This window comes from Emys orbicularis, chromosome 12 (genome assembly GCF_028017835.1).
Source record: "Emys orbicularis isolate rEmyOrb1 chromosome 12, rEmyOrb1.hap1, whole genome shotgun sequence".
Lineage (NCBI taxonomy): Eukaryota > Metazoa > Chordata > Testudines > Emydidae > Emys > Emys orbicularis.
The window spans coordinates 20,476,839-20,493,646 of record NC_088694.1 but is presented as its reverse complement, the minus strand read 5'-3'; the positions used below and the strand labels follow the sequence as shown (position 1 = coordinate 20,493,646).

The 16,808-nt window shown below is 45.3% G+C and overlaps 1 protein-coding gene across 1 annotated transcript in view; it reads right to left on the bottom strand.

Moving 5' to 3' along the window:
• RBPJL (recombination signal binding protein for immunoglobulin kappa J region like) overlaps positions 1–16,808 on the bottom strand; it is a 39,135-nt gene that overhangs the window by 18,240 nt on the left and 4,087 nt on the right. The window contains exons 2-3 of the mRNA XM_065414643.1: positions 11,242–11,356; positions 179–304 (exon numbers count right to left, since the gene is read on the bottom strand). Of these exons, the coding sequence (XP_065270715.1) occupies positions 179–304; positions 11,242–11,356 (241 nt within the window). The remainder of the gene's footprint in view (positions 1–178; positions 305–11,241; positions 11,357–16,808) is intronic.

Here is a 16,808-nt window from a genome sequence, read left to right as displayed (position 1 = left end):
TTATTCTGAGGCTGTGTGAAGGTTGAAAGGTGAATACAATGGGGTTATGTTAGCTCATCTGCTTCATCAGACTAGTTAATGAAACTCTAGGGAGTTTGAAAGGGAGTTGTAAGAGTCTGTTTTTTGGAAGGTGATATCTAAAGGCAGGGCTGTATAAGAAGCCAGGCAAATCTCCTACCTTTTTTCACTGCCGTATGATTTCTGTGCGACTTTTGCATGCAGTATAAGCACAGTCTGGTCAGCTGGGAGCTGCAGATATCTACGCACTCCATCCCGGAGATGGTCAAGTTGATCTGGATTGGATCTAAAAGAGAGTCCTGAGTAGTATCCTAGCAAAGGGGACACAACGCTTGGCTTCCTACCCATCCCCCTACTGCTTGATACCGCCCCGGAGCCACCCTGAGGGGTATTTAACATGGAGGTAGCCAGCACAGGCACCTTACCTGTAGGTGATAGCCTTCTGTCCCTCATTCCCCTGCACTCTAATTTGCCTGCTGTGCACCGGACCTTGACAATAGAACTAATTCTAGCCAGGTGCTGCAAACCCCACTCTGCTCACTGCACTGGTATAATATTGTATATAACACCACCAGGAACAGTCACAGTTTCGAGATACCCCCCTTCCCTGCATCAGTATCTGCAATCGAGGCATCTGGTGTCTCTCTCTGTAAGAGCTACTGTTTTAATAATACTCCCCAGCAGGGGCCCAGTTTAATGATGCAAACTAGGACAAGAGGAATCCCGTTAGAACGCATTGGGAATGGGAAAGTTTCAAAGCTGCTGGAAGACAAGTGCTATCATTAAAATTGTTTGGTTAGTTTACCCGCTATTTTCTCCAGCCTTCAGTAAAAGACAGATAGGGAAAGCTTACCTTACAGCTTGGAAACATTCCCATTGCTTCCTAATGGGAAAGCGCCTCCTTTCTCTCCTCCTCTCAGTCCCATGTTATGAAGATAGTGACATTCTGATTGTTCATTACGTTCTTTTCTTGTATACATGGCCCTTAAAAACACCTGGGCCAGCTTCTCAGATGCCCTGCATCTTATGCAGTCACATGCTACCAAATTGGAGTGGTGGCATTTTACACCCAATCTCCATTCTCCGTGCACTGGTGTAAATGAATGCACACGGTGCTGGGCAATGGGAAATCAGGTAATGTTATCTTTAGTGATCCCCTCCTCCTTGTAACTGACGATAATAATTACAGTCTCATTTATACCATACTGGAGTTTTCCACCATCTAACGGGATAGCTTTATATGTGTTCTGTTTAACATGGATTCATTTTTATATCTCCCCTCAGTACATTATGAATGTTTATGGAAGGTAATAATGAGCATGGCTGGGGAGTTATTATTCTTGGGATCGGGAGCTGTTATTTTGTTACTGCCGGTGATTGTTCCGTGGAAATGTCCCCATTTTGCTTCACTGCGAACTAAAAAAACAAGGGCCAGATTCTCACCTGCTGGAAATTGGCATAGCTCCATTGACTTCAGTGGAATTACCCAAGCTGAGGATCTGGCCCTTAGACTTTGTTAACGTGGTAGGTTATGTTTCCACTGATTGTAGGCAGATAAGCCCAGTTTAAATCACACAGGGCCTTTGTTGTGTTGTGCTGGAACCTGAACACAGGCTGCTTGTTTTAAAGGGAAGTCAGGCACAGAGAAGCTGGAATGGCGGAGATGTACTGTACTGCTGTCTCACCTTTGCAGGAAGTGAAATTCACCCTGTGCAGAGCACTAGCACAGCGCCTGCAAAACGTTCCACAAAACCATCAAAGTGTGGTGTAGGTGGGTGCATGAGCCTTGTGCTTCAATAGGGCAATGTGCTACTTCCTTAATGGAAGGAAACCTGAGAGGGAGGAAGTAGGAGCTGTTTGGACAGGTCTCTTCTCATTCCCACACTTAGGGAAGACACTTCCTTGGCGTAGGGCAGTTCAGTGAAGCCAATGAAAATGTACCCAGCAGCTTAGGGCCACACTAGCCAAATACGGCAAAGGCATCACTTAAACCAAGCTCACTTGTTTCTTGGTTCCATGTCCAGTGACACACACACACGGAGGGTGTTCATACACACAGGGCCAGGCACAACCTGGACATCTTTGGCTTGCTCATGATTGATAAACCCATATGAAAACTGGATGGAAATTGGTTTCCAGTCTCTGGCATGGGGCCCCCTTTCACTGCTGGGGTCATGCATGATGTTAGTTCCCTCAGAGAAATGGTGGCCTCATGATGGAGGCTCAGAACTACCAACTGTGATTAAAAACATTGGTTTCAGATACGTCTCCCCAGTGGCTTCCTAGCGCAAAGAGCTTCTTCTCACTGCTCAAACTTTCAAGCCGCACAGCTGTGAAAAATGGGGAAGTTTGCCTTTAAAAACCCAAAAGAACCTTAGATGTAAAAGGGATGAGCGGAAGCTAGAAGCCCCAAATCGCAGCTGCATACACAGTGCTGTACCACTGGTAAGCCAATGCCAGGTCATGGGCAGCCCTTGGTGATTTGCTCAAAAGACAAGCTGGCTATTGGGGACAGGGCTGCATCTGCTACAGCACAGGGAAAATCCTACAACATAGGCCTGGTCTACACTGGGGAGGGGGGGGGGGGAAATCGATCTAAGATACACAACTTCAGCTACGAGAATAGTGTAGCTGAAGTCGAAGTATCTTAGATCGAATTAAAATTATTTACTTTCGCGTCCTCGCGGCGCTGGATCGACGGCCGCGGCTCCCCCGTCGACTTTGCTTCCACCTCTCGCACTGCTGGAGTTTAGCAGTCGACGGGAGAGCGATCGGGGATCGATTTATCACATCTACACTACACGTGATAAATCGATCCCCGATAGATCGATCGCTATCCGCCGATCCGGCAGGTAGTGCAGACATACCCATAGACTCAACTGAGTTTTCATTGAAAAAATAATCATCCCAGCTCTCAAATACACATCACACTAGCCAGAAACTACAAGTAGCAAAGAACATAAAATACCAAAGGTTTGGGAGCAACTACAAATCTGATCCCATCCCAGGATTCCCGGCCAGCTTATACTGATCTCCTGAGGGACTCAAAATAACGTGGCACCTGGACTTCCTTAGAAAAACTGAAAGAGAAACAGCAGCAAATAATCTTCACCTCAGTGACAACCTGAGGAACCCTTTAAGCCGCTTCACCGGCCAACGCTTCACTTTTCAGTACAGTGCAAACCTGCTGGAAAAGAGCAGCGTCCTTTACAGATTCTAGTAACAATCCTATGCGACAGCTCTGCAAGCTTGGGGCCCCTCGTACAAAGATTCATTGTCTGGTACTACGTTGCTGATGGCTCCGTCTTCAGAGTATCCTGGAGACTAGAACAGGCAACGGCGTTGACATAGCAGACATGTCCAGCACAAGAACGTAACAATCTGGAATCTTCTTTATCTGCAGCTGTCCTCCCAAAATCGTTGGCTGCATTTTCACTGCACAATCTTTTCCGCCACTGTTTTCCCTGGTTTTTAGATGGATGCTCTTGATCCCCTGCTCTCCTTGTTCCCAGTGTCTTCCGTACAGACACTAAGTTCTCCAATGTGTGACTCAGATCCTCAGCTGGTGTAAACTGGCACAGCTCCATTGAAGTCAATATGGTGACGCTGGATTATAGAGCTGATGATCTGGCCTTGGGTCACCTGATAACATTAGCTGCTGCTTTGTATCTGAGAAGTGAGGGGTTTATGTCTGCTGAGCCTATTCATAACTGCCGTGTACGAACTGTAACTGATATTCACTGGCAACAAGATGTGTTGTTTTTACTGATGAGACCGATACATGGGCTGCAATTGTTAGCGCAGAGGCAGTGGGTGCTTTATTTTGTGATCACAGTGACAGTTCTCCGTAGACAACTTCACTTCATTATTTACTGTCGGTCGCCAATTAGCTTCTTTGCCAGAGCCCTGTGCCAGTACTATTCATCAGATGTTCTTCAAAACATTTACAGATGTTTGCTTCTGATCCAGTTGTAGAACTTTGTCCACAACTTTATCCCTGGCTACCAATCAACACACTCCATTACACCAATATTAGTTATTTAATCCTGGCACGTGACTTAATTCAATCTTTTCTATTTAATGGATTATACCCAGGCCTGGCCAAAGCTAACTAATATGGAAGCGAGCTAGCGATTGACATAACATTGGCATGCAGTCCATGTCATCATATGCCTCATATGTAATGCTGAAAAACCATACTGCAATGTGCAGTTTGAGCTTCAATTTGCCTTTGCAAGTTTTGTCCTCATTTAACCCTGCACCGGGGGCAGGCCTATCTTTGCCCTGGGAGAGAACTGTACCCAGTTATGGTTAGGAAACATCTTAAAATGTACAGCACGCCGAGGGTCTGTATGATAGGCCAGTGGCTCTCAACCTTTCCAAACTACTGTACCCCTTTCAGGAGTCTGATTTCTCCTGCATACCCCCAAGTTTCACCTCACTTAAAAACTACTTGTTTACGGAATCAGACATAAAAATACAAAAGTGTCACAGCCACCATTGCTGAAAAATTGCTGACTCTCATATATAATAAAATAAATCATAAACTCATAAATTATAAAATACATTGGAATACAAATATTGTACTTACATTTCATGTATAGTATATAGAGCAGTATAAAGAAGTCATTATCTGTATGAAATTTTAGTTTGCACTGACTGCTCTAGTGATTTTTATGTAAAATTAGGCAAATATCTAGATGAGTTGATGTACCCCCTGGAAGACCTCTGCGTACCTCCAGGGGTACGTGTATCCCTAGTTGAGAACCACTGTCATACGGCATGACCACCCTGTAGTGCCTCCTGCTGGACAAACATGGTGCTGACGGCACTTCCTGACTCCGTTTCTTTCCTCAAGGTGGGTCTCCTCATCTCTCCATACACTGTGCTGGAGATGCATCTTAGCTCTCTGGCTAAGTTGCAAACAAAACTTATACCCTCCTTGGGTGGCACAAACCCAAACTAAAAAGGTTCTTCCACTTTTCATGGGCTTCTCTTTGGCTCACCCTCTGGGCCCTGTTCCCGCCCCTTTTTTGGCTACCTTTCAGAATCTTTCTGGCTCTGGGATAAAGCACTAGGCTCCCAGGCTGGTTCCCCTGGAGTCCCCAGCCTCCTACAGACCTTGGCTCAGGGCCTTCCAGAGGAGTCTGACCATTCTCTGCAATTCCACTCTCAGACTGATCTCTCACTGACTTTCTATAAGGTCCAGGCATCCATGAAGCTATCACCTGATCCTTCTTAGTTCCACCACCTCAGGCTGGGAAGCAGCTAATTAATTATGGTACAAGCATGACTGGTTCCCCATTGCCCTGCACCTTGTATATTCATTTAAGCCAGTGCAAATGAGTGAACAGTGGATGAAATCATTGCTATTTCCATTTGAGAGCATTATATGCTCACTTTACACTGGTGCAAATAAAAACACAAGGAGAATTAGGCCCAAAGGCTCTGATTTTTCTTTTGCAGAGTCTCAGCCTGGCCTTCAGTAATGTAGATGCAAAATTGTGGGTCCCAATTCAACTCTCAGCTGTGACAATGTGCATGGTTCAGTCACAGAGAGTCTAGCCCCAGTTGAAGGACTCTGCTGATGGGTTCAGCCAGCTCTAGTGTCGGGCCACCAGCATTGAAGCTCTTCAAGTTTTCTATCCACGTGGTCCTGTGTCTGCCTAATAAGCTTTGACCAGAGACCAACTTCAGAGATACACATTCCTCCTTGATTAAGGTAAAAAAGGATTGTCTGGACATGGAGTCAAATGCTGAAGCAACAACAACAAAGGGGAGTATTATTCTCTGGAGCGATCGTGATTTAAGAGGAAGGAGCTGCTTCAGAGACAAAGGCTAGATTTGTGCAGCAGAAATCAGTGGGGAAAAACATGCTGCTCTGATTTCTGCCCTTTTTACTCTTCTGTCTCAAAACACTTCAGCAGCAGAAGAGGCAAAGCTCCCATCAGCCATCCCCTCCCCTCCAGAGCTGCAGGATTCTATTTTCATACAGTTCTCATTCACCTGCATAGGGATCATATCGCTCCAGATTTGCAGAATAGTTAGAGATTCCCCAGCACTGTGAAACTGGATCATTGCCAGAGATTGGGAGGTAAGGAACTGGGGTGAGGTCTGTAAACCCTTTGTAAAGGTGGATTCTGCTTTGGGAGAGTTCCTGAAATGCCAATGGCAGGTGGAGGCAGAAAGGAAGTCTGTGATCAAGGCCAACTGCTAACTAAAAATAACCAGGGCAATTACAGAATAGGGAACAGCAGCAGGGAGTACTGTTTAGGTGGAATTAACCACAAGGTTTGCAGTCAGACATGTTGAGCTGATCATCATGGAATGACTCCTGCTGCACAGGTTTTCATGTGAGGATATTTGTGCATAGGGATATTAATGTGCATTCAGGGGGCTATTGAATGTGATGTTATTCAACATTTGCAAATAGAACCGCGCATATGTGGGGATTGCACAGGGCTTACTGAAGTGCATAGTGGGATAACTGTCCATGTGTGGTTATTTATTGTGTAGGACTGGCAAAGCAGATCCAGACAAGCAGACTTTCTTCAACTGTGCAGATGTGATATCTGACAATGGAGTCTGAGAATCAGCTACAATGAGCACTTGAGAAATTGAGGTGCTGTCCCCCTGTCCTTTCTCTGCAGCCATTGCTGTCTAAATATTTGAACTAAATTGTTTCAGTGATGCACTTTTAAATAGTGTTCACCATTCTGAATGGCGAGGCGACCACCCAGAGTTCATCATCTGGTTTAAATTTACCTCGTGAAAGTCAAAAGGGCCTTTGCTAGAGGAGCTTAACCAACCTGCTCTGGAGTTTTCTGGCATCTACTAACTGTTATGGGTTATAGGGAATTATTCACACTGTATGACATGTATTATATGGACTTCTTAAAATGCCTTGATTACAGTATTGTGTTATTACAGCATCATGTTTGCAGTGCTGCAAGGACTGGGTTCTTGGAGCTCTTTCTAAAAACCCCTTTTCGGTGCCTGAATTTCTAGCTGGGAATCAAATGTCTTTGCACAGAGTGAAGTATTGTTTGGAAGCAAAATAATGTAGAGGGTTTCTCCCCCAAAGACCTGTTTCTGGTTGGCTGATTTTTGTAACCCCCACCTCCCAAATATAGCATGTACTGTACTCAGGCTAGTACTGCTTGCCCCTTGAAATAGATACCATCTTTTTCAAAACGACTCAGGAAAGGGTTAAATTATAGTTTATTATCAGATGTGGTTTGAGCTGTGACAAGGAACTGGAGTTGTCAACATTGTATTTCAAAAATAAGGGTCTGTTTTCTTAGTATCCCTGCCTTACCCCATCTCCTGATATTGATTATCATTATTAATTAAGAATAATTAATAATACACAGCACTCACCTACATTCACCAGTGCTTTTTGCAGCACTCAGCAACTCCTGATCTTCTTGTACAGAGATGAAAAATAAGGGACTGTTGGCAACCCTACTAGGAACTGAAGTTTATAGGTAGCAATAAACTATTGGGTAACTAACGATCTGCTCCATGAGACCAAATCATTCAATACTTTATATTGGTTCCACAGTTCAAATGGGCCTTTCTTCCTTTCCTTCTCCCACCTCTCCCCACTATATAAGGTGACGCACCATACGTTTGCTATGCACATGCTGTCTTGAAGCTCACCTTCCATTTTATTCTTACATGCAAGCGGGTTCTTGTGCTAGCTGTTCCCATCACAGACATGACTCCTAGGTTTATATTGTGCAAATAAAGGTTGTATTTTTTAAAATTAAACAAAACAAAGGTGCACATTCAGCTCAGGTGTCACTCCTGGTGCCGAGCCTTCCCTGCCATTTAATCACATGCCCCTTAGTGCTTCAGCAAGAATTGCAATTTATTGTTTAATAAGCGTTCCCATCAGGACTGCGTTTCAGCTGTGCCCCAGCCTACCCTTCCATTTGTGGGGGCAAATCAGGTATCTGTCCTACAACTCATATTTGTGCCCCCAATTGATGGCAGGTGCAGAAAAATATGGGTGCAGTTTTACAGGCACAAATTGTACTTTCTGGGTCTTAGAAATTGTTATTCTGTGTCTGTAACCATAGCAGTAATGTTTATATGTGCTATGTACATTAGCAGATTTAACATTCACTCATTTCTGCGAAGGTAATGATCCAGCTATTCTGGTCTCTCTGTAACTAAAGAAGAAGTCTATGAAGATCAAAATATGTTCCACACGTTTAGGACATGATCCTTCAAATCTTTAGTCATGTAATACTTTACTCACGTGAATACACCTCTCATGAACAAGAACTACTTGTCAGAAAGATTTGCAGGGCTGGGTCCTTAGATTATATTTTCACCTTCTCCCAGTTGAAGGAATTGATTGTTTTGCCTCTCTGCCTTCTGAATCCAGCTGCATTGCAGCTTGCCTGGGAGTCACCGTTACAGTGAGTTATTATAGTTTCATACAGTTATGGAAACTGAACGACTCAGTAAAAAGAAACCCATTTTACATGTCTGTGTTATGCCTTTTACTGAGTGTTTGCAATAGCTGCTGACTGCACTGCTCCTTTGTATGGCATCAATGCTATATTTTGTGTGAACGGAAAAGTTATTAGAAATCACGTTGATGGGAAACCTGCAGTAACTGGGAGCCCTAACTTTTCAATACCTCTTTTAATCCAGAAGAACCAGACCTTGATGTGTTGTGTGTGCATGTGTATTTATAAATGATATATTTTGGTTGCTTCACCCACAAATAAAATTACAGCCTTTTCCGAGGTTGAGGAATGTACTGCCCAGGTTCAGCAGCACCAACATTACACAACCTTTAAGAATAGGGAATGAAAAAAATGTGGCCACTTGAAATTCACCAGGGAAGTTAGGTCAGCCAGGGGGTTAATTACCCAAGGCAGAATGTAGCCAGTTATTTAAGTCATATATCACCTGCCCAGTGCTGAGGGGCTCATGAAAATCTACCATAATACATTATTAACCTGTTTCCCTGAGCAGTGGAGGGAGGAACTGATCTAGTGAATTAGGCCAGATTCTCCTCTGTCCTGCACCTCAGGCAGTCATTTATAGCAGTTCAAAGTGTGTATAAAACGCAGCTACATTGGAATGGTAATGGTTCACACCCCCTTTGCACTGGTGTAAATAACTGCATAAGGTGCAGGGCAATAGAGAATCTGGCCGAATCTGTCTTACTGGTCAATGCCTAATTTCTCCATAGCCAGAGGTCACAATATTGTATGTGAATTGACCTGTGCTGTGTTATGCAGAAGGTCAGGCCAGATGTTTGTAATGGTCAATTCTGTCCTTAAAATCTATGAATCTGTGACCTCCAAAACACTCTCTAATTCGCAAACATTGCCCATGGGGATCCCCAAACCGTCAAGTCAATGCAATTTGTATATTTGGACAGGCACACTCACTCATTCTCCTCTGGGACCTTCACAGTTAAAGTGTTTTCCAAACACATGCCAGTGATGGAATAGGGAAGAAAAACAAAACCACTCCCATGCTGTTCAAGCTGAATGCAGATAAAGGCTGAACAGGTGTGAATAATTTTTCAATTATATAAAATTCGAATATGATGGACATTTTTTATGATTGAAATTTCCACTAGCACACACCTTTGCTTGCCACCCTATTCTGTACATGCATGAACATGAAAAACTCAAGACAAATCAAATGGATATATGATTATGACCTGTCAAGAAAATTCCATACAATTAACCACATCACTACATAAAGTAGTGAAACTCTATAGCTATTAAAGTCCAGTTCATGTACCGGGCAACAAAGTACTCTCAGAACCTTACACTTTAACTTGTGCCAACAAGTTTATTCCTGTTTAGATTTGTAGGAATCATGTGTACTTCAACATGCTCTGGGAACTGAGTCCCCTCTTGTTTATGCTCATGTAGCTTCATTAACTTCAGTGGAGTCACTCCTGATTTACCTCGGCATGAATAAGAAGGAAGTCAGACTCAAATCTGGGCCAGATCCTGTGATAGTCTAAATTCATTCAGTGTAGCTATGCTGTTGTAAATCAGGAGTAACTCTTTAAACCAATGGAGTTATAGCCATTTACAGTTGGTGAGCCAGATTTGGACCTGATTCTCCTCTCATCCATGCTAGTGTAGATGAGGAGTAATGCCATTCAAGTCAATGAAGTTATACAACTGTATAACTGGTGTACATGAAAGTGGGGGCCAGAGGGTCTGTTGATATGGACCTGAATGCTGCAAATTTAAACAGGCACAAAAAACTCAGCACATTAGAGTTGTGGTATTTTATACCAGCTGAGGCTTGGTGTCTATTTACAAATACAGAGAATTTAAATGTGCGTCACACTACTGGATGGTTAATTGTATGCAATATATTTTATCTTTGAAATTACAACTACAATTAAAATCCAAAGAAATCTTATTAATATTTTGTATATTTCCCACAGAAATAAATCAATGCTCTGAAAACAAGGAATAATTCTAAATCTGAACTATCAATGGGCTAATAATACATAACAGTAGGTGCACCACATATGTGTGCATGTGGGTACAAGCAGAGATGTGTATTGGTGTCTCTATGTTTAGACCTGCACGTGCTCTGTGTGTGTGTGTGTGTATTCTGTGAGTGTTAGCTCCAAATCCCAGCGTGTGGCAGAGTTAGACGCTGCACTCTGTAGCATTTTGTACGAGACACAAACCCCAGTTTGTTTAGGCAGCAGAGGTGAGAGTGTTTTTAATGAGTGCTCGATGGGCACCCAGTGCAGCAGTTCCCTCTTCTCTCCAGCCTCTGACGCTCACTTTTCCGCTCCCAGCCTTTCGCTGTCACGTTCATGTGGAGTCTGGCTTCACCCGCAGCTCTGCGAGCTGGCAGGTGCGTGGGTGGATCTGGGTATCTATTTCGAATCACGCTCTGTCTCTGTCAGACAGCGCCCGGCCACGCTGGAAAGCCGCTGATGAGACCCTGCTCCAGGAGCCCGATGCCCGTGTGGGTGTGACCTGCCCGGCTGGCCCCCTGCCCTGCGCCGGCCCCTGGGGGTGGGTGGGGCGCCGCCTGGCCCCTCTCCCCGCAGCAGCCCCGCTCGCTGCAGTGTCAAAGGGGGAGGGGTCGGCTCCTTCCCCCGGGCCCCGCGCCCGCGATGCCGGGTTAAATGGGGCTGCCGCTGCCCCAGCCCCTCTCAGTCCAGGACAGGCCAGCGGCTGGAGCGGGGTCCCCGGGCGCAGCACCCACCTGTACCAGCAGCACGGGGGTGTCCTCCGCCCGCCTTCCGCTCGGCTCCGCAGCCGCCCCTCCGCGCTCTCCAGCCGGCCGAGGTGAGTGAGGGGCTCCGGGGGCAGCAGGGCACCTGCAGGGCAATGCGCAGCGGTGGGCGCAGGGGCGCGAGGCTGTCCCTCGCCGGACCCGCGAACCCCATCCCCGCGGGGCGGTGGGTCACTCCCGTGTCATGCGCTCTGTGCCCCAGCGGAGAGTGGGGGGCGATCCCCGGTCCCCCCGGGGCTCCCCATCCCAGTGCCCTCCGCCAGCCAGAGGGGAGCGAACCCCCATGGGGGCTCCCCACCTAGTGCCCTCCCCGCCAGCCAGAGGGGAGCGAACCCCCTTGGGGGCTCCCCACCCCAGTGCCCCCCGCCAGCCAGAGGGGAGCGAACCTCCCTGGGGGCTCCCCACCTAGTGCCCCCCCCCGCCAGCCAGAGGGGAGCGAACCTCCTTGGGGGCTCCCCACCCCAGTGCCCCCCGCCAGACAGGGGAATGATGCCCAACCCCCTGCATCTCTCCAATGCAGTGTCCCCTGAATGATCCTGAACCCCCTAGGAGCTCCCCACCCCAATGCCCCTTGCCAGCCAGAGGGGAGCAATCCTACTAGGGGCTCCCTGTGCCCAAAGGTCCCCACGCCTTTGGCCCCTTCCAGTGCAAAACCCTTCTTGCCCGCTAGGAGCTGCCCACTCCAAGTGGCCCTGCCTCCTTCTCCAGCCAGAAGGAAACAACTAGACTGTAAGTTCTTTGGGGCAGCAACTGTATTTTTGTTCTGTGTTTGTATAGCACCTAGCACAAAAGGGGTCCTGTTCCATGTCTGGGACTCGTAAGCACTACCACAAGGGTTCCCCATCCAGCATGTTCCCTACTACCCCACTTCCCAGCTAACTGCTTGTCAGGGTACATGAGCTGTCCATGTCTTTGTCTTGTTGGTAGGTGTTGGATGTAATGGACTGGGCTAAGAATCAGGCCGGACACAGAGAGGATGGTGTGATGATGAGTTGTTTGTATAGCACCAGCAGCATAGTGGGCACTTGTGCATGGTGTCAGGGGAATGGTATGGGGGAGGTGATAGAGATGTATGTCTTACGAAGAAAATTCCCTTTTAGCTCAGTCCTCTCCACTCCCCCACGTGCCTGCAAAATGTAGGAGCTGCTGTCTCCTTGATCAGAGACCCCAGCCGTTGCAACCTCTCTGCTCAGTCTGACACCCAGGAAAGCTGGGAAGTTTATAAAGAGTTAGTCCAAATAATTCTCAGGGGAGCTGAGCCCCAGAATGGTGCTTGGCGGAGCAGAAGCTCTCAGGAGCCAAGACATGGAATGGTGCTCTCAGACAGCTGAGACTGGGCATGGTGCTCAGAGGCAGTGGGAACTCACAGGGGCTGAGACCTGGCATGCCACTTGGAGGGTGCAGGAGCCCACAGGAGCCAAGCTCAAGGAAAGGCTCATAGGAAGCTGGTGCTCCCAGGTGTTCAGAGGTAGAAGGAACTCATGGGATCTGAGATCTAACACCATGGTCAAAGGGAGCAGGAGCTCCCAAGGGCCAGGTCTGGAGGCATCACTGAGAAGAGGTGAGAGGTGAGTCTCCCAGAAGCCAAGTCCTGGCCCCAGAGCTCAGAGGGAGCGGAGTCCCAGCATCTCTCCTGCATTAAAAACTGCCTGAGTAAGAAGAAAGAAAGGATGCAAAGATCCGAAGAATGAAGTACCTGGTCAGTGGGAATACTGTGTGAAGGAAAACCAGAGAGAAGGAAGGAAGGGACATGCCCTGCACAGCTTTTGCCTGTTTCCCCTGAGACCTTGGCATGCCAAGAATCAACTTTCTTCTCTGCCTGCCCACCCTATGCTCTCCACCCAGGTTCAGATCTAAACTGCAGCAATCCAGGCCCCCCCACGCTTTCCTTCCTATGTGGAGTGCTCTGCGCTGGGGATGTGGTACTGGGAATAACTGAGCATGCTCAAAAATCTGTATGTTGCAATTTAGGAATAATGTGGGGGACCCACTCTGTCTCTGGAATACTTTTCAGCTCTCTTTATATTCACATTGGAGATTATGCTCCAGTAAGCTGTTCCCAATTGTGTGGGTGACTGATTTTACACTGCATGTTCACCATCTGCCTGTATTAGGAAAGTTCCTGCAGATACTATCCAGAATCTGATTTGACAATGAGGTATACAAACTCATATACATGCCATGATGTAGCATACCAAGCATTAGAATGTCTGGATTGTCTAACAAGATATGCACATAATTGTGCTCTTAATTTGTTTGCACTGTTACTGCACTCATACATGCAAACTGGATAATTGCAAAGGCAGATGGTAATTATATATATTTGCATAAGCATGCAATCATGATAATTATGCAGGAGAATTAGGTATTCAGTTATGTGTACATTTCACAAGAGCAATTATGCAGCTAATTCGTTTGGAAAATTAGACTGTTATACATTCGTAGTATCTGTGCTAATATGCAATAATCTGAACTAAACCAAATTAAGCAGATGTAGAACATGAAGTTATTTGCTTTTTCCCATTGTGCAGCATGGAGCAAGGGCAGCATTTGTGATGGTGCAGAAATCATTGGGGATTCATTAGGAGGCTAGCGTGCAAAGGAACACTGTAATTTGAAAGGAGCCTACCACATATATAAAGTGACATGGGGGACGAGCTCCTGAGACTAATGCAGGTTTACTTGGGCCACAGCTGCCAGGAAATGTATCAGTTTAATATTGAGAATGTAGGGCCTATTCACGCACTAAGAAAGCCAGTGGGACTTCTGCCTCATTTGAGCCCCAGTTGCATGTGGACTAAAGTTGTTACACTAAAGTTCCCTGCATAGGGTGACCAGACAGCAAATGTGAAAAATCGGAACAGGGGATGGGGGGTAATAGGAACCTATATAAGAAAAAGACCCAAAAATCAGGACTGTCCCTATAAAATCGGGACATCTGGTCACCCTATCCCTGCAGAAGCTTCTCCTTACCTTATAGAGGAGCCTTTGATAATGAACAGATTTTGTAATAATAAGAAGAATTAATAATAGGCACTGAACATGTAGTTCAGAACTACTGTTACAAATTGAGTTTCAGAAGCGGGTCCGAATGGTCCATTCTGGGATGTCATTAGATTTGCCTTTGATTTGTGCAAAAACCCAGAGCAAAATCCTGCTCTCAGATCTACCTGGTAACTCTCAACTCTGATATTCTTCTCTCAGAGCATGGCTCAGTGAAGTGAATGGATCTTCTGCATCTGGAAGGCATGCAGAAGATTTTGGTAATTTTGGTAAAATGACACTTTGTGTCTAAGCAGACAGGCCATTACTGCATTCAGCTGGAAATGTTATTCAAACACTTTTATAAATTCCACGAAAAGGAAGAATTAAAAAACATGTAATCAGATTAGACAGGCTGGAGCTTGGGAGTTGCTTTTAAAGATGCTTTTGTTGGCGCTAACTAGGTGCACTTGCAGGCAGTTTGTGGTCCTAGACGGGCCCAGTGCTGTGATTGCTCCTAATACAGTATTTCCCTGGAGGTTTCCAGCAGGAGTTGGAGGTTTTCAAGGGAAATCTTTGCTTAAATCATTTAAAAGTTTCCAATAGGGGCCCCTTTGTTAGATTTCTGAACAATGCCTCTGCCTTGTTAAAACCCGAAAAATCATAAAATGAAATTTACAAATGTTTGAATGAACAGGGCTGAAACATATGAAGGATGAGGTGCAATGTAGTGCATGTGTGAGTGAATGATGGCCAGATGCTAGTCTGAGTAATTAAGAGGGAAAAAATGTTTGTGAAAATAATTCAGTTGTGTTTTTAGAGAAACTTGTTGGAAATCTGCTGTTTCCAGAGAAACTGACTAACCTCTTTATACCAAAAGTCAAACACAAGCATCACCTGGGAATGGTACAGGGCTGAGCTGCCCATTTGACTTGTTGACAGTAATAATTATCTAATGTAATAACTTTATCTCCACCTCTGGCCATATGGTAGCAGCTGGAACATCTGGGTTCAATCCACTTAATGTGAACTCGCCCAGATTTTAATCAGAGCTGGCATAAGAATTTCATTCAGAGGTCAGTCACTGAAATCCAGCATTCACACTTCTTTGTTACCTGCTGCTGGCGCTGGAAGAATTGGCCCTCTGTAGATATTTGCAACACAGACATAGCTTTCAGTGTCATGTAACATTTTTAGCGGTTAGAAGGGTTCTTTTCCCTTTCCAGTCTTGGCAAGATAAGGTTCTAAAAATAGCCTGGTTAAAACAGGGAATGGTATAGAAATGTGCATAAAATATGCTACACAGGCTACATGTTCGGTTTTTTGTTTTTTGTTTTTAGTCAGGATAAAATTGTAGAGCATCTTGTTTCAGTTTTAACTTTAATAAACTCACAGTAAAATGACAAAATATTGTATTCCATCTGTAAATGCAATATTGTAGGAGCAGGCAAAAATAATGCTCCTGTTCTTGGGTTTCTATTTCCCTGGGGTCTGGTGAGCCTCTTCTGTCAAGCAGAGGTGTGTGTGTGTGATGGGAGAAAATTGCTAAAATGCCCCTATAAGTAGATACTTATATGGACCATTCTTTCCACAATAAATTTAAGCATCTTATTATCTTGAATGCTTTTATCCTCGTAACACCTCTTGCAAGATGGAGAAGTGCTATTACTCCAATTTACAGATGGTAAACTGAGGCATGGAGATGCAAAGTGACTTGCCCAAGCTCACATGGGAAGTCTGTGACAGAGCAGGGAATTGAATGCTGGTCTTCCAAGATTCAGGCTACTACTGGACTATCACTGGACTACCATAGGACTATCTTTCCCCTCTTCAGTGGTGGGATTTTGGTGTGCTTGATGAGCTGTCTAAATCCATTAGTGGAGTATGTTGGGCTTTCTTCCCCACGCAGAATAAATTTGTAGAATCTATCTATCATATCGTAAGGCACCTAATATCTTAATATCTAAGCTTCTTTCTCTTTTTTTGACCCCAGTGACCTATCTTTTCAAGGGTATATTCTCTTAAACACTGTACATGATCAGTATAACACATCCAAATCCGTATAAATTCACTATTTAAAAGCATGAGGCCATTTTTCATGTTTTTGCATTTAGAAATAAGGACTTGGAGGAGAAGACTAGTTTGTACCTTCAGGAGACTGAAGGCAGGGTGAGGTGTAAGTGGTTGACTGGTGACACAGGAGCTACAGTTCATGGAAGGGTTGCTGTTCCTAGCTAAGGATTTTATTTTAAAGGTGGGATGTGGTGGAGCTGCAAGATTGTCCCTTTGGGTTGCAGAGAAGCTGGTATCTCAGGTTGGAGGGAACTGCATCTTTCAGACCCAAACTTCACATACTTCCCTAGATGCTCATGTGAACTGTTTTGTTCAGTTCTGCTGGGTCTAACACCTGGGTGTGTTAGGAACCTTGGTCATTTTCCAATGAGCTCCTTAGCACAAGTCAAGATGCCATTTTGTATGGCAGAAGCATTTCACATAGATTTGCAAGTCCTGATATTTGGAAAGGCTTGGGCTCAAGAGAACCCTTTTCCCAATTG